Here is an 18,901-nt window from a genome sequence, read left to right on the forward strand (position 1 = left end):
ACGCCCATACTCTTGACATTTAGATGCTGGGACCCTGTTACCCCCATCTCTTCAATTTCTCAATTGACCCTGAGTAGCTGAACATATGTCCTTTATGGTCCTTTGAATTACAGACCAAGTGTTCCGCAAGAGAGGTCCAGTCTTTCTGATGAAGGCGGTACATAACTATGTATATGCGTGGCGGAGGACCTTACAAACCTGTCCCCTTCAACTCCTGATCAGCAGACCTCGAAACGTCCTTCCTCAAAATCCACACTCCATCTAAAATGGAGCGTGGTTTTCAATGGCTCCTGGCTTACTAGAAAGGTTGAGTTGGTCTAGTCAGTCGGCTTATCAGCTGAAGTAGAAGTGACGTTTGTGTGATTTATGAACATACCATCTAACAAATCATACTAGTACAACATATCATGATATAGCATAGCATCAGGCTTTGGGGAACAGCAGACAACCATCACCAAAGGTTTAAGTACACAACACCTTACATTGGACATGGGGAATTGCTGTGTACATCCTTACATTTAGTATCCGGCCCAGCCTAAAACCTCATAACCATTGATCCTCTGATCCAAGCAATCGATCGATGACAATCAGCCACTTCCTACAATGCAACACTGTTATAGTTATAATTCTTCTTTTATAACACGCTTAATACTAGCGAGTGGTTTCTAAGCGTGGGATCGGGATTTCGAACCGGTATTGTGCTGCGTTTTCTTGCTTCGAAAATAAACTCTTTGCCCCTGAGCTATCCTTCCTCCTTTGACAAAAGACAATTTTCAGATATCCCTGCTACTGAGCCTTGGCGGGAGACATGTACTACCACTGAACAATTGAGCCTACTTCTCACAGTCCTCTGTTTATAAGCACTCCGAGTGACATGTAATTATCAGTGAGTGACAGGGCAGTTGGCTTATAGCATTACCAGACTACCGCAGGAACCTCAGCACACAGCAAGGATAGTAACAGGATGATCGTCGCACATTAGGACCAAAGTCGCAGGACTAATTGCGTGCAGCCAGACCACTGCGTCAAAGAGCTGCACACAGCGGGGGGTCAGTGGATCTAAAGCAGTGTCATCGCACCACACGGACAATGGACCATGGCCAAAGAGCCACTGGTACAAAGCAGGGACTTTGAGTTACAGGGTATTATGATTTTCCATCATGGTAAGCAAGCTTTTTCTATCACCTGCAGTATGCAGTATGCACTAAATACATGTTCATACTCAATCATCAAGAATATTTTAGAAAGGCAGGTTTGGGATATGTCATATTTTGAAAAGTGTATTGATCAATCCTTGGACCATCTCACGGGTACTAATTACAATCTTTGAGAGACTCCAACCTGTTGTAAAAACTCCCAGTCAACCTTACGGAAAGTCCACCCATTGTCATACTGGATGGGTCTTGTGATAGTTAGAAACTATTTCTTAGTTACCTTCGTACTTACCAGTTGGATGTCCAGATGATGCATGGGAGCATCGCAGATACCTGAGTGGATATGCTTTTCTCCCTTTCCCACAGCACCTGTGAGTCAGGGCACTGGCAGTGTGGATCGGAGTTGTGCCGGCCGCCGTCCCAATGCCATGATACGGAGTTCTCCTGCCCTACTACTGGCCGATGCATCCCAGGCGCCTGGGTCTGTGACAACGAGGACGACTGCGGCGATGGATCGGATGAGGTCTGTTACCTCAGCTGCGCCCCCCATGAGTACCGCTGTTCCAATGGGCAATGCATTCCCCATGGCTACCGCTGCGATGGCACAGCCGACTGTGTGGACTATTCGGATGAGTGGGCCTGCCCAGCATCGGCATGCACTGGCGAAGAGTTCAAGTGTGCCAACGGGCGCTGCATCCCATTGGATCATGTCTGCGACGGGGACCTGGATTGTGGCTTTGCTGACGAATCCGATGAGGCAGGCAAGTATCAAACAAGTACTCGTGAATAACTATTGAGTGACAGCCAGCTTTTGGATGGAATGCTTAGGCTATTGAAGACTCACGATAAGTGAAAATTCATTGAGCTCCTTACGAGTATGACAGTGTGGGAAAAAATTGCCAGTAATAGAATTACTGTCACTTTTCCTGCTCCGCCATACTACAAGTATGGCCCTGGAGTGGGGGATTAATCCGCCCACTTTCTGCTGAAAATCAGCAAAATTGGCAGAATTACTGCAGCGCTAATTCCTTAAGCGGTAATTCCACCAGAAATGCCCCACACAGTCCAATGGACTCTCAAAAATGGGGATTAACTCCACCACTGCCACTTGTAATCTTGCAGTAATTTCGTCAGACCAAGTGGCAGTATTGGTAATTTTGTTGGGTGATATTCCGGTGGATTTAATGCTGGAATACCGCCCAACTCGTAATTAGCCTGTTTCTGAGTGATTAGTTTATCAGAAGGTCACCAACGATAAGCCACCGATCTACTAGACTAAGGCCATTTACAGCCTTATTTTGAAGTGGTGAATGAAGGCATACAACCATGGGGTAATGCTTTTAGAATTTCATTTGTAGAGACAGCAGCTGCGGTGGCGGCCAAAGCCGCCACGGCAATGAGGTAATTGGGGAATCAGGGGAATTAAAAGAAAAAGGGAATGGAGGGCGGGGTAAAGATGGCAGTTGGGTGAACTGGCCATCAGGTGGCTTGGAACGTGGGTGAGATCACCTGTTTCAGCCCGCGGTCCTTGCTTCCCGATTGGCCAGCTCCCCTAACAAGGGTTAACGCTGTATGTAATTCATGAGGTTGACTTTCTTCCTGTGCCTTGCTGATCCTGACCTACAGATCATGGGCTTCCTTGCATAATCTGCTTTTCATACCATTTGAAATGGTGCAGTTCCCGTAAATATTTTAAGTCAGTAGAAGTTTGATTGGCAGCCCAATCTACCTACTTAAATTTCTCCTGAAAATGAGCTGGCCGGCCTACTGGTGTGTAAACCTCTCTCTTCTGCTTATCCTCTTGCAGCTTGCGGGTCGGCCTGCGGGGCTGCCCAGTTCCGCTGCGCCATTGGGAGATGCGTGCCCTATATCCACCGCTGCGACGGACACGATGACTGCGGCGACTTCAGCGATGAGAGGGATTGCACCTGCGGTGCCGGGCACTTCCAGTGTCCGGATGGTGCGTGCCTCAGGAAGGAGCAGGTGTGCGATGGACTGCCCGACTGCACTCTTGGCACCGATGAGCTAGTCTGTCCAGGTAAAGGCCAAACTCTGTTTAGGGCGGGGTTTTTATTGATATAACAGGAGAATGTCCATTGGTTGAATTGCACCCTGTTTGACAATCACACACATGCATTTATTCATTCATTCATTTGGTGTTTTGAAGTGCTTCTTGATGCTTATTAGCTTTCCCAGTGTGCTTCGGGGATACACGAGGACTCAGAATGATCTATCTAGACAGAAGCATGAAAGGGGGACTTATTCCCACCTTTTTTTCAAATATGTGACTTGCAGTTTATAGACAGATCACAGCAGCAGGTGCATTAACCTACGATAGGATTCACTGATGCTCAGGATTTGATTTCCTCTGGCCACCCCCACCCTTCGCTTCCCCAACCATTTTCTGCTTTCCCTTCAGCCTGTGAAGTTCTTTTGGTATTTTTGCCCCTAAGAATCTGCCTGAACCAACTTGACCTTTCTCCGAATGACCCTGTGTAGCTATTGAAGGATTCTCAGGCCAAAGAAGAATCTGCGGGTATCCCTGAACCTATGGAAATCAGAATTGTAGATTTGTGGGAGCCGCAGAGGTTTCTTGAAAATCTTCACCCCGTCCTACATGAAGACTTGCTCCCCGATCTTGAGTAGCTTCATGGTGTCTACATTTTAGGAAGGATGAAGACCACCGCATGAGGCCCGTGGAATCTTTGGCATGTGCCTGCAGTCCCTGCAGCAACGTGTCATAGATGGGAGGCAGGCCTAGTAGCAAAGACTGCGGGAGGATACTGTGAGAAAGCCGTTGTCTTGCGGAAGGTTACTGTAAGAAAGCCGTTGTCTTGCGGAAGGTTACTGTAAGAAAGCCGTTGTCTCGCGGGAGGTTACTGTAAGAAAGCCGTTGTCTCGCGGGAGGTTACTGTGAGAAAGCTGTTGTCTCGCGGGAGGTTTCTGTGAGCTAGCTGTTGTCTCGCGGGAGGTTTCTGTGAGAAGGCTGTTGTCTCACGGAAGGTTACTGTGAGAAAGCTGTTGTCTCGCGGGAGGTGTCTGTGAGAAGGCCATCGTCTCACGCACCAAGCAAGACTCGCATTGTTTGAATGGGTCGAATTCCAGAGCATTCAACGTGTATGCAACGGTTTTGCAGGCAGGCACAATAGATACAGCTGTGTAAATACAACGTGCCAGCTATGTCACTTGGGGGTCACCGTGGGTTGCAACTGCGACCCCTGAGGTTTCTCTTGGTACCCCTGTGGTCTCCCTTGCTAACACTAAAAAACAAAACAAATGTTACAAGTTATTTATTTTTACATTGAAGCTCCTGGGCTGTGGCCAGTGCCATGTGGCTCTTTGGTTCTGCAGTGGCTGGAATTTATGTTCAGGCCTCTTAAAAAAACAAGGGGTTCCACAAGTGCTAGTGACCCTAAACAAGAACGAACAGGAATAACAAATAATTTGTCTTTCTGGAATTCTATACAATAATTGCTAGACTCATTAAAGGGGTGAAAGGTCATGTTCTATCACTTCCCATGATGTCATTTCGGGGTGGGGTCAGATGACATCACTTTCTGTGATGTTATCAGAGGTCAAGGATCATTTGATTTCACATCCAGTACCCCTTGGTGAAAAGACATCCCTTCAACACGCTCTGGTATAGCAAAGTTTGTATTAACTGCCAGGTCACATGGCCTACCTGTCACCCAATAAGGGGGTGTTCATAATATCCAGTACAGAAGGAGATGGCGTATTATTATTACTATTATTATTATTAAGCAGTTTTTATAGAGCGCAGGACGCCCAGAGGCCTCAGTGCACACGAATCACAGGAGACAGAACGCACAAACATTAAAGCGGGGAGTCTGGGTCACAGATAAGTAAGCATCAGATTTATTTATTTATTTGACATTAGTTAAGCGCACATAACCCAGTGGCTAATCCGGATTAATCAGAAGATCCAAGAAAAGGAGTCTAATCTTAGAAAAGTAAATGGGTCTATAAGCCTCCGATTTCGGCGAGTTTTAGAGAGGAAAATCAACCGTGGTAGGTTGTAAGAATGTCCTTGGAGGAAATCATGGGTGGGCAGAACTCAAGGTTGAGAGCTTTGAGCAGGGGTCCGGTTATATCAATCCCCAACATCCATGCCTTTTTGGTGGCCTTTTTGTATTTGATTAAGAAAGCAAGGACTTTTCAGAGTTCAATGGAGTGAGGGATAATGGCTGCGTCATCTGAGGGGGTGATTACGCTTGTTCATGACAGTAAAAAGAGCTTGTGATGTATTAAAAAAAATATATCTTTGAATCATCTTGTTTTACTAGACATTACTAAAACATGACAGGCGTTAAAACTGTAAATTTGAGCGCTAGAGAGCCATAGCTGTTTTCAAGATTTAAGTAGAAATTATTTTGTCCCAACCCCTCCAGCTCCTTTACCAACTAAAGCAGGCCTGCCTACATTTAAAAAAACCCAAAAAACAGAGATTTGCATCACCCGATGTCGTGCCTACATCCATTCAACCCACCACCCACTGTCAGCCTACTTTTTCCCACCCGCACCATCCACTTTTTTTAACAGAATGGCAAACACGACAGTGTAACGCCAGATATTGGTGGGATTTAGTTGCTATTCTGTGTCTCCGCCCACACCTCCATGTGATTGGCCACTTTCAGGCTGTTTGTAGCCAATTACATGGAGGTGTGGGCATAGTTGCTGGGACTGCCAGAAATCCCGGAGACTCTGTGCTCTTCGCTGGAGACCCAGAGAAGAGCATGGACACCTGGAACCCAGGCATGTCTGAACTAAGCGAGGGACAAGACAGAGCGTTGCCGACACATTACGTGGAAAGGCAAACACTAGCTTTCCATTTACCGTAACCTGTCATGATCTATTCTTTTAGGGAGCAATGCTTTTTCATTCTAAAAAACAATGCTTGGTATATAAAATGTCTCTTTGTAACTGTACTGACTGTCTTGTCTGACATATTCCTAAAACGTTACCTCTTTGCTGACGTCTTCGTTTGTTGTTTTTTCCGTGAGGCTTCCTTTTCCAGAGCCCTCTCACTAAGCCTTCCCTTTTCTGCTGTTTGTACAGCCCATCCGCTTTCCCAGTTATTACGCATCTTCCCTAAAATCATATCTCTCCCTGGTGGACCATGCAACCCATCATGAAAGTCAATAGTGACTCCTCATTTTAACATCAGAGCACAACCAAGAAAGACTTTCAACTTTATAAAAAATTTGAGATCCATTTTAAATATGTCTTGAGGAAGGGTGGTCTTCTGTAGGCCCTATTTTAAGTTCAGGGCTCTTCTCGATCGTTCTAGGGGTGGTGGAAGTGATATCAGTAAGAGAGGACACATATGATTGGCGGACGGGCCAACTGAGGTTTGCCGTCCCAACTGGTGCACTATGTCTGTGTGCTCGAGAGTAGACTTGCTCTGGATCTGAGCTGTGATAATGAGATCATGAGATGCAAGAAAAGGTGGAGCAGTCCACGAGAGGAGGGGGGAGAGAGGAAAGGTCTTGATTGGATGCAAATTTCATTACTATCTCATCAGATTATTTAACCTAAAAGGTAAAGATTGAACCAGCTTAAAATCATGCTAGATAACTGATATTCCACTGCCCACGTCTCATCTGATTTTTCTCTGGTCCAGGCTCTATGACTTGCACCCCAGGACAGGTGTCCTGCACTGATGGCCATTGCATTAGCAGAGAGCAGGTGTGTGATGGAGTGCGCGACTGTGCAGACGGTCGGGATGAGGAACCAGAACGGTGCCTGACGCCACCACCACATGAAGTAACCAGCGGCCCTCCCTCGTCCAGGATACTGCCAGGCAGCAACGCAACCTCTGGTAAAATGACACCTTCGTGTGCGGAGATTGGTCCATATGGAAGTAGTGGGGCGCATGATATGGTGGTGTCTGGTAGGTGGCACCTCTTAAAAGTAAACAAAAAACTTGTACTCATACCTCTGCGTCTACGTGTACGACACACTGTAAACCCTGTTGTGGATTTCGATGCTGTTCTCCGATCTCAAAACGGTCCTCCTTTTGGAACTTCAGTTGAGAAATGGGCACACGCACCGCACCCACTTATCCTCCTTCTCACAGCACTACATTAACTACTCTACTACGACGAACTCTTGCAGCCATCACTCTTTGGTGATTCCCCATTATAGAAACAGAGGCTACTCTATGAGTTACCCCCACAGGCTGCACTGTTACATTGTTTCTTGCTACAGAGACACACACTGTGATGTGCGTCTCACAGACTTGCAATCCTACACAATCCTTTGTCCTTGAGATGATGGTCTACCTATATGTGATTACCACAGATCACAATCCTAATAAATGTCCTCTTACATTGATACACTGCATATGTTTGACTCTCCTAAAACGTTACCACTAGCCTATTTCTTGTGACAGATACCGGTCGAACTATGGGTAAACAACACCGACAATGCCCTAATGCCACTCTCTGTTATACAATCGTCTGTCCTGATCCTACTCAATCTCTCTTCTGCCATTGATACGGTCAACCGTGCCACCCTGCTCAACCATCTCCGTGATGACCTGAGTATCACTGATCAGACCCTGAACTGGCTGAGCTATTTCCACTCTGACCGTCCCTCCGAGGTCAAACTTGCTTGAGTCCTTCCTTTCCTCTATCTCACTCTCTACCTGTGGTGTTCCCCAGGGGTCTAACCTCTCTTCCTGGCTGTTCAACCAATACCTGGCACCCATTGCCCACCACATTGCCGCTCTCTGCTCCAACTTTCAGTGCTATGCGGATGACACTCAGCTCCTTTTCAGGCTTCCGACCGCCACCTCTTCTCCTTCTCTCATCTCTGACTGTCTGTCTGCTATCCAGGAGTGGTGTGCCACCAATGATCTCTGCCTTAATACCAGTAAAACAGAGATTCTGCTCTTCGGCACACCTGCACCCTCCTTTCCTGTCACTCTCTAGCCGGCCTCCCTTGGCCCTCTTCCTGCTCCCACTTGCGAGGCTAAGAACCTCAGGGTCATCTTCGACTCCACACTCTCCTTTTCTCCTCACATCTCTGACGTCTCTAAGAAGTCAAACTACCAACTGCACCTCCTCAGAGGTACGCTGCCTTTCCTCTCCTTCCCCCAGAAGCTCATGGTCTTCCAAGCTCTGGTTCTCTCTAGGCTGTACTATTGCAACAGCCTCTTTCTAAATCTGCCTTCTACTCTCCGCCCTCTGCAACTCATCCAGAGCAGGACTATGAGACTTGTCCTTGGCCTCAAGCCCAGGGATCGCATCTCTCCATCCCTGAAATCTCTTCATTGGCTCCCAGTGGCTGCAAGGATTAAATTCAAGACCCTCTGCATTGTCCACAAGGCTTTCTGGGGCCTGGGTCCAAAATACCTTCAATTCTCCCCCGGTAAAAACCTTCCCACTCGAGCTCTTCGCTCCCCCAACTCCAACTCCCCCAGGGTCTGTCACTTCTCCAAGCAACAAGTTGGGGGTAGATCTCTTTCCTCAGCTGGGGCCTCCCTCTCAAACATCCTCCCTGCCACTCTGAATCTCGAGGAGAACCATCTCCGGTTCCAGAAGCTCCTCAAGACCTTCCTCTTTGCTTCTGCCTTCGCTCTTCCTCTCCCCTGCTGATCTGTATGCTTCGGCACCATGCACCTGGTTACCCTCTGACTTCGGACCCAGGTCCCTGCCCACACACCCGCTCTGCCTCCTGGCAATCCTTGCACTTAGGTCTGTATCTGTAACCCAACAGTCCCCCTACCTGCACTTATCAGACACCACTCGTCTGCGCTTTAAACCTTGCACTTGCCACCTTGCTGGCTGCACTACCAGTTGTTGTTTTATTCCTTGTTCAGCACTTTCCACGTCTCCCCTTTTTCCTTGCACTTTCTGCCTTCCCTCCCCAGCACATGCGCATTTCACAATGTCACTTGTCCTAGTAAGATCGTTGTTTTGTCCTTGCCTTGTCGCGCTCTGAAATACTTATGTATGAGCTCGATACAACTAAAATATCATATCATATCATACAGTGCTGCACAAACATGATAGCCACAGGCAGCACTCTTCTGTGTAGGTGCAGGGAACACAATGGGTGTCACTGGCTTCAAATGGCATGCCGCTGAAATTATAGTTTATACATGAGCACCCCTTTGCCTGGGTTGAAAATGTAAAATTATATTTTCAGTGTGGAGCTACAAAATACTGGCAGGTATCGCAAAGACCCCTGAATGTTTTGAGGTCTCTCATCCACCTGACCAGTCGACAGAAACACAGCAGCGTATAAGGGGCATCTCTTTGAGAAACAGTGGCTTGCTCACATGTGCCTCTGCTACTCCCTCAGCAAACTCCCTCTCTGCCAAATCAGCCCACCTGTCGGATCCAACGTTTCTGTTCCCTTATTTCTGCAAACTTCACACATGACGCAAATATGCTTTTTTAATCACCTGAACCGCACCACATGACAGGCCTACAGAGAGAGCTCTTACCTCGCTAGGGCGGTGAGTGGCACACAATGAGCACAGCATAGCAGTGCATCTCCAGAGGTAGAGATATGGGAGGTTTGGCCACAGGGGATTCCATCGAAAGTAGATTTCAGCACATTTGTTTCACTGAATTTTGCCGCAAATATATGTGGGGGTGGGTTTAGGCGAATAATTAATGTTGGTGTGTTAAGGTCGCCCCACGCATATATTTGCGGCAAGATCAACCAGTAAAAACAGAAAATTAGACAAGATCTACTTTGATACAATCTTTTCAGCCATATCACATAGAACCGCGCGAATACTGTACCATTCGCCATACAGAGATACCCACATCATGTGTGACCCCTCCTCCCCATAGATGATAGCTCACTTATAGCCTTCCCTTTATCCCTCCCACACTCCTGTAATTTTGTGGGTCTGGTTCAGTGCTGCACAAAGAGCGGGTTACCCAGTAAACAGAGCTGCTTTCTCCAAGTTATCTGAGTTCACCCTAATGCCACCTGTTAAAGATGTAGGCAAGTGCAGAAGTTGTCCGAAAAGGGTGGTAGATTATAATTATTCTTTTAACACGTGCTCAATACCAGCGAGTGGTTTCTGAGCACAGGACCGTGATTCGACCTTTGTTGCGCTGTGTTATCTTGCTTCCCAGACAAACGCATTGCCCTGGAGCTATCCTTCCTTACAATATGCAGATTATTCCCAGAGTAGCCACAACCTCCTAAGAGGCACTGTCTCCACAACATCACAGGAGTCCTCATAGGTTTGCTGGCAGGAGCCAACGGCCACTCAGGATGAAGCTTCAGGGCTGTTTCCTCAGCAGGGAACCTACATACTGAAGTCCACCCTAACATGAAATTATCTAGAAGATCACCTATTTATCCCACCTAATAAAGAACTCATCATTTATTGCTGGGGGCCTTCCAGTGTGGATTGTTCGACTCACCGTCGCTTATATTGTTGACTTGTAGCTTCAAGGACTCCCAATGTCTTTAGTCTTAGAGCCCTGAGTTGGCAATACTGAAGCAAAAAGGGCTATGCACACACCTGAAGGGTGATTGATAGCAGCAAGGTTTTGAATCAATCATAGCCACAGGCGTTGCTTTGGGCAAACCTCAAGATGTTTGCTTTTCAGCATGACCAGCCATACAGAAAGGGAATGGCCATTTGTAAATCATGGTTGGTCCAACCCTAAAATGACCAGTTCAGCCAAACTGCAGCTTATTTACCTTTTGATTGAGAACGCAAGCACCCCAGACATGTTTGTGGCTCATTGGCCATCATCAGTGTGATGTTGCTTGGGTTTCTAGGCCGAGCAGGTTTGGGACCAGCATCTGGGCATACCTGTTCCATTCAAGGTGGGTGACTATAAGCAGAACTGATTGGGGATGGCCGGAAGGTTTTGAATCAATCATAACCACCGACATTGCTTTGGGCAACCATCGAGAGTCCATGGTTGCATGTTATATGGTCCTCCAGATTCTGGACCTCAATTACCATCATCCCTATCCAGACATGTCAGTGGCAAAGAACCACTCCAGTTGTAGTCAAAAACATCTGGGGGGCCACATAAGGAGTATCCTTGCTTTAGAATATTGCTTTTCATCTTGCCAAGCCATTACATGTCTGATGAGTTCCAACAACGTCGAAACATGCCTGTGGATGTTTGTGTTACCAAGCACAGATTACTTGGTCTAGGGGCTGGACTGCTCCCATTGGTGGTAGGACCACGACTGCTTTGCATATGTGGAGGCCCTTCCTGGAATGGCGCAGATGGGATAAACAAAGATGATGTAGAAGGTTGTCCAGAGCTTTGCCAATGGCTTGGATTAGTTCACGATCTTCATTTTCGACCCGCCACATTATTGGCTACAAAGTGCCTTACAAGCATGTTATGAACTTATGTGGTGACAGTAATGTAACACAAAAACACCTTTATAGGAGCTGTGAGCTGTGCAGCATCTATTCAAGGGTGTCTTGTATTATTAGAATGTTACACCATTCCCTCCAGCTGCAAATGTCCCTTATCACATGGTCAGACACCTGATTTCTATGCACCTTTTTGCCCATCCTGTTCTTCTTGCACAGAGTCCACCATAGGCTTTGCCACGCCTGGCAATCAGCTGGGGGCAATCCCAGGTTTATCTCCCGGGGTCTGTCAGATCACATTAGAACCTAATGGACAATAAAGCCACCATGCTACAAAGGTAAGCTAGACCACATCTCAAGCCCACATGCAGCCGCTTGCTGGCTAATTGCATTACTTCCCTATAAGAACTAGAAACCCACAATGCATTGCTCATATGTCTCAGAGATGGAGGTGAACTTCCAGGGATGACCACTGGTTGGCGCTGTGGGGCATATGTGACTTCGCTGAAATGGCTTATTCTACTTTAACATTTCTGATTGAAGACTATAAACCCACCATAACATTGTTGGTGTTTGCATAACTACTAGGGTGCAAAGGTCGCACTGCTTTTCTGCACGTTTCTGTTGACCTTTACATATCTCGCAGTCCGTTCCGGGTGCAGGCGCACTTAGTCACCTGGCTTCACATTCAAAATATTGGTATGTTGTTGTTAGTTTTGTTGGCGATATAAAATGCCTTCTCAGGCAATGTAATCCTCCATTCTTCAATGGCAATTCTTGAGCTCTTCATTATGAGGCCCCACACGGCAATTGATAGCTTATATTAAACCTCCCTCAGGTAAACTCTCCATTATCCACAGACACCTCAGATGTGCTTCTAGCTGTATATGCTGTTTATTCATGTCCTGGGCCTATTGGTGTTTCAAGCATCCAAGCTTTCACCATCACTACCCCTCTTCTCGTTACAATATGGGTCTTGCCCTGTTCGTCCTTTACTTGGCACTATTTTTCTCTTCCTCCATACCCCTTCAGGGACGTCATTTAGGGGTCGCCAGAGGTCTGTGGTCTCCCTTGCGACCTCTGTGGTCTCCCTTGCGACCTCTAAAAAAAACAGAAACCCCCCTTTTTTTTTTTGTTTGTAATGCAAGCTCCTGTTCTGTGGCCAGCACCATGTGGCTCTTTGCTATACAATAATTGCTAGACTCATTAAAGGTTTATTTCAGGCACACTTCAGGGGGTGAGTCACTACTTTAGACTGGTCTTAAATGCCTCAACTCAGCCTTTCATCCTTCTGAGGTCGATAAATGAGTACCAACACAGGTTGGGTGATATTGGGTGTATATTCTTTCTATATAAAGCGCTTAAGCGTAAGTGCTATATAATAACACATCATTATCATTTGGTCATGGACGTCTGCTTGCATTCACAGTAATTTGGTAAAATGGGCCTATACACACTGATCTTAACGATACATCTGGCGATCCACTCTGGTATGAAATGTACATCACATTATAGTGATATCATAACCATATTTTTCGTAGTGTACAATGTTATGTGATGACACTTTCTGTTTTGTCAACGGGTGAAAGGTTGTGTTCCATTGCTTCACGTGATATCACTTCGGGGTGGGGTCAAATTACATCACCTCTTGTGATGTCATCAGGGGTCAAGGGTCATGTGATGTCACTTCCGCTACCCCTGGCATTTTGGTGACGTCCCTGTACCCCTTGCCCTTTTCCTCTTCTTTGCAGATTACAGTTTGGAAACCCCTGGCAGTAGCACAGTGCACCACATATCATGCAAGCCTACGCAGTCTGAGACTACCATGATGGTGACTTGGTGCAGTATAGAAATGTTGCAACAACATAACATTCCAGCTGAATCTTCTGCTCGCTCTCCATGCCTGTTCAGCTCTCACTAATGCACCTGCCATGGTCATACTTTTAGGCTGGATGAGGATAACTGCATAGCTGGGTATAGTCTTAGCAGTGCCGCCATTTGCATTGTTTGCAATACTATTACTGCTAAACTTTACCATGCTCTTAGAATTATAGTTGTGTGTTTGAAACTCCTCAATTCACTAGGAAGACAAATGTGTTCCTTGGTCTTTGTTGAAAATGGTTGCCATGCCTCTTGCAGTTTTATAGGTCACTTGCGTAGAGTTAGATGACTCTTGCATACTAGCATTATATGTACGGATGAGGGAAAAGGATCACTCATGACTCCGGTGGATTGGTGAACACGTTTATAAGTAGAAAGCAGTGACAGCACAAAACCAACAGCAACACGAGACACAAAGTTCCGACGGTCCCTTACCTCCGAACCCCTCGTCCTCTATACCCACCAGGGGTCATACTTTCCAATGCAAATGTGTGGTCCCAACAGGTCAAGGTTGCACACTAAATTCGTCCTGCTAGCTAAGAGCAAAGCTTCATTATATCAGCCTTTGACGCTAGCTGGGCCCTTTCATGTCAGCCAGTTTTATCAGTGAGGTCACCCTGTCGTAACTAAGTTAGTCAAGGTGCCTATCGTTGTTAAAGATTTCCATACGCTTTGAGGCAAGTGAGAGAATGAGCAATATGGCGACTTCCGTTCCCCTGTGCCGCTTTTCTCAAGAAAGCGAGAGCTTGTATTCCGCTTGCATATGGCAAGGGACGCGAGTAAGAGATGAGGAAAGCGAGCATTCCAACAAGCTGGGCAAGAGGCTTTCATTGCAAAGACATGCGCAGTACGTTCTACAGTGTCTGCCTTGCATAAGCAAGAAACACTGTTTAAACATGGTGGGTTACAGGGCCTAGTCTGTATAACACTACAGTGCTAGGCACGGGGAGTGCAAAAAATGTAATTTACCAATTTTCCCCCACAGTAGTTGGCAGGGTAGGCAAGAGAGATGTACACACTGGCATCTTTTAATAACAGAAGAAAGTACAGGGGAGCTTGGCTAGGGCTGGCCCCCCACCTCGCCATTCTCTTACGTTGAGACTTAGGGTGTTCTTGATAAATTGACCACTTCCTGGCACTGCGTGTTGGCTCCAAAAATAAGCCATATTTGGCCCCCCTGTGCGATTGCAGCATCCTGTACCTCCTCTCACTTCAGTTCTGGCCTGGACCAACCTGGCTCACTGGAACCTCACTGTGCTCTTTTGCTTTCCAGGGCACACGTTCTTCTCACCACAATGGTATGTCCTCCACTAGGTTCTTCCTTTCAGCTGCAGATGTTAAGGGACTGCACCTCCGTTCCCCTCGTGGTTGGTGGGCTGCCGGATGGTACCTCTTGCTCAACCTTCTTACTAATTGCTTTCTCCTTCTGCTACTCCCACCAGTAACATTTCCCCTCCACCTTTTCCTGGTGACAACTGTCGTCTTCTCCAACCTCCTCTAGTCTCCAACACCTCTTTTCCACCTGATGACACCTCTCTCTTACTCCATCCTCCAAACACTCCCAACAGCCTCGATCTCTATCCTGCTGCTCTCCTCTCATTAGTCCTCTTTCTCTCTCTCTCGCTGCTCCTTGGCAAACTCCTTCCTCCAAATCCTACTTGAACAACCCACGCTTCCAGATTGCTGTGTCTTTTGTAGCAGGGTTCTCCTCCCCTGAGGTGCTTAAAGCTCCTGAGAACATTTGTGTACTGAGAGATGTGCTGTTAGGGGATTGGACTATGGACTTGTGGTAAGCAAGCGGCTGGGCTGCGTTACATGAAGGCTAGCTGCCATCTTGGATTCCTACACGGGCCCTGGACAGTTGTGTAGTCTCACTCTTTCCACCTTGTTAGCCCTATTGTTGTTGCCTTTATTAGGCAGGGTCCCTTTTTCTGTCGTAGCAGGCGAATCTAGAGCTAAGAAAGGGGCTGGCAGGCTTTGGAAGCTTCCTGTTATGGTTATGCTTCTTTATAATTATTATATGCAGGGAACTTCTTGGTTTGTATCTCCTGTGATGATGAGAGATGAAGGTTTGTTTGCTACTTTGCTCGCGGGTTCCGTGCGTGTCAGCTCCTCTTTGTTTGAGAACCACTTTGTAACACTAAGATCTGCAGACGCTGCACATGTGAGTCATAATGTGAAATGGTTCCTCCGCAGAGGTGTAGCCAGGATTGCTTAAGAAGTGGGGCCCAACGCTAATGTACTTGGGCCCACTGCCATGACATTAACACCATAAAGGCCCACACAGCACTGCTGAGTGGGCATTTACAGATTGTGGGTGGGTCTTGCCCGCTCAGGCCCTACCCTGTCTATGCTCGGTGCCCTAGGAGAAAATATATGTCCTCACTTGTTGGGGACTGTGAATTATTCCAGCATTGCTCCCTTAAATGGAGAGGCTTGCTTTTCTATATTAGATGTGTGGGTCTGGCTGCGGAGCTGGAATGACTCTCTCGGTGTGCCAACTTTATGGGAAGGCGTCTCCTTTGGGAACAATGGTGGGGTTATGAGAGTCTCTGTAGCTACCCCTTTTGTAAGGAGGCATGTTTGTGGGGCTGGTGGGGATGTGAGCATTCATGTGACTGTCTTCTGCTTTAGTGCGGGGACCCAGTAAGGTTCGTCTGAGAATTAGCTATATTCGTTTGTTCTCCGGCTTCAGCGTCACTAGCTGTGGGTGGAGCCCCGCCCCATTGGCCGCTGTACTGTGGGTTCCCAGGGTTAGGCAGTAGACTTTTTCCACAGTAGTGATCCTATTTGATCCTTCACTAGGTGACCTAAATGTTTTACAAGGGAACATGTTTGTCACATATATTGATTTTTTTTTATGTGAATAATCTATCCCGGAACATGTTTATTGGTCATACTTTGAAATTATTATTATGAGGTCGGGTTTGTATATAGCACCTCGTGTCAGATGTGTCACACTTCGTAGTATTATATATTAATAGCTGTTAATAATTCCAAAATTGATGGTACTCAAAAACAGGTGAAGCGTCTCATTTGGAGGTTGGCAGAATCTGGTGAAACCTACAGAAACAGCATTTCCACACATTTGATTGCATTGCACTTTAAAAAGAGATAGGCTGGAATGTGGTGCCATTTAAATTAGTAAAGTGTCCTCCTTTATTGCATTTAGCTCTTAAGGCAGACCTTTGAGGATCGCAGATTCTTTGGGACAACCCAAAGGGGTTCACCTGGAAGTGCGTTCCCACACAGGAACGGGCTGGTCCTTGTGATCAATGGTCTTAAGTGTGAATGCATTTCCTAGCTCTCCTTTACCTGGCCTGAAAAGATCAGCAGATCTCTCCAGTAAGAAAGCCCCTGCCAAGACAACTTGGGACCTTTAAAACATGTTTACTCTTAGGTCCCGCATTCTCCCTCCTTCCCAACTTGTTGGAATTGACTGATCCTGCAACAGGATAGGATGGAAAACTGCTCCAAAGATCCTGCAGAAATCAAGACTACCCGGGATGCGAGCATCCAGCCCCACGCCTGGCTGCCGCACTTCTCCATATGGATCTGTGACTACCCGGGATGCAAGCATCCAGCCCCACGCCTGGCAGTCGCACTTCTCCATATGGATCTATATCTACCCGGGATGCGAGCATCCAGCCCCATGCCTGGCTGCCGCACTTCTCCATATGGATCTATGACTACCCGGGATGCGAGCATCCAGACCCATGCCTGGCTGCCGCACTTCTCCATATGGAACTGTGACTACCCGGGATGCGAGCATCCAGCCCCAAGCCTGGCTGCCGCACTTCTCCATATGGATCTGTGTCTACCCGGGATACGAGCATCCAGCCCCATGCCTGGCTGCCGCACTTCTCCATATGGATCTGTGTCTACCCGGGATGCGAGCATCCAGCCCCATGCCTGGCTGCTGCACTTCTCCATACGGATCTGTGTCTACCCGGGATGCGAGCATCCAGCCCCATGCCTGGCTGCCGCACTTCTCCATATGGATCTGTGTCTACCCGGGATGCGAGCATCCAGCGCCATGCCTGGCTGCCGCACTTATCCTTATGGATCTGTGTCTACCCGGGATGCAAGCATCCAGCCCCATGCCTGGCTGCCGCACTTCCCCATATGGATATGTTTGTACCCGGGATGCGAGCATCCAGCCCTTTGCCTGGCTGCTGCACTTCTCCATATGGATCTGTGACTACCCGGGGATGCGAGCATCCAGCCCTTTGCCTGGCTGCTGCACTTCTCCATATGGATCTTTGACTACCCGGGATGCGAGCGTCCAGCCCCATGCCTGGCTGCCGCACTTCCCCATATGGATCTGTATGTACCCGGGATGCGAGCGTCCAGACCCATGCCTGGCTGCCGCACTTCTCCATATGGATCTGTATCTACCCGGGATGCGAGCATCCAGCCCCATGCCTGGCTGCCGCACTTCTCCATATGGATCTGTGACTACCCGGGATGCGAGCATCCAGCCCCATGCCTGGCTGCCGCACTTCTCCATATGGATCTGTGTCTACCCGGGATGCGAGCATCCAGCCCCATGCCTGGCTGCCGCACTTCTCATATGGATCTGTGTCTACCCGGGATGCGAGCATCCAGCACCATGCCTGGCTGCCGCACTTCTCCATATGGATCTGTGACTACCCGGGATGCGAGCATCCAGCCCCATGCCTGGCTGTCGCACTTATCCATATGGATCTGTGACTACCCGGGATGCGAGCATCCAGCCCCATGCCTGGCTGCCGCACTTCTCCATATGGAACTGTGACTACCCGGGATGCGAGCATCCAGCCCCATGCCTGGCTGCCGCACTTCTCCATATGGAACTGTGACTACCCGGGATGCGAGCATCCAGCCCCATGCCTGGCTGCCGCACTTCTCCATATGGATCTGTGTCTACCCGGGATGCGACCATCCAGCCCCATGCCTGGCTGCCGCACTTCTCCATATGGATCTGTGTCTACCCGGGATGCGAGCATCCAGCCCCATGCCTGGCTGCCGCACTTCTTCATATGGATCTGTGTCTACTCGGGATGCGAGCATCCAGCCCCATGCCTGGCTGCCGCACTTCTCCTTATGGATCTGTGTCTACCCGGGATGCGAGCATCCAGCCCCATGCCTGGCTGCCGCACTTCCCCATATGGATATGTTTGTACCCGGGATGCGAGCATCCAGCCCTTTGCCTGGCTGCTGCACTTCTCCATATGGATCTGTGACTACCCGGGGATGCGAGCATCCAGCCCTTTGCCTGGCTGCTGCACTTCTCCATATGGATCTTTGACTACCCGGGATGCGAGCATCCAGACCCATGCCTGGCTGCCGCACTTCTCCATACGGAACTGTGACTACCCGGGTTGCGAGCATCCAGCCCCATGCCTGGCTGCCGCACTTCTCCATACGGATCTGTGTCTACCCGGGATGCGAGCATCCAGCCCCATGCCTGGCTGCCGCACTTCTCCATATGGATCTGTGTCTACCCGGGATGCGAGCATCCAGCGCCATGCCTGGCTGCCGCACTTCT

The 18,901-nt window shown here is 48.2% G+C and overlaps 1 protein-coding gene across 1 annotated transcript in view; it reads left to right on the top strand.

Annotated features, from left to right (window-relative positions):
* LOC138567897 (SCO-spondin-like) overlaps window positions 1-18,901 on the top strand; it is a 1,036,222-nt gene that overhangs the window by 300,159 nt on the left and 717,162 nt on the right. The window contains exons 27-30 of the mRNA XM_069646396.1: window positions 1,521-1,915; window positions 2,962-3,192; window positions 6,796-6,958; window positions 11,320-11,342. Coding sequence (XP_069502497.1) covers window positions 1,521-1,915; window positions 2,962-3,192; window positions 6,796-6,958; window positions 11,320-11,342 — 812 coding nt within the window. The remainder of the gene's footprint in view (window positions 1-1,520; window positions 1,916-2,961; window positions 3,193-6,795; window positions 6,959-11,319; window positions 11,343-18,901) is intronic.

Source organism: Ambystoma mexicanum, chromosome 2p, assembly GCF_040938575.1.
Source record: "Ambystoma mexicanum isolate Mex_15411 chromosome 2p, UKY_AmexF1_1, whole genome shotgun sequence".
NCBI lineage: Eukaryota > Metazoa > Chordata > Amphibia > Caudata > Ambystomatidae > Ambystoma > Ambystoma mexicanum.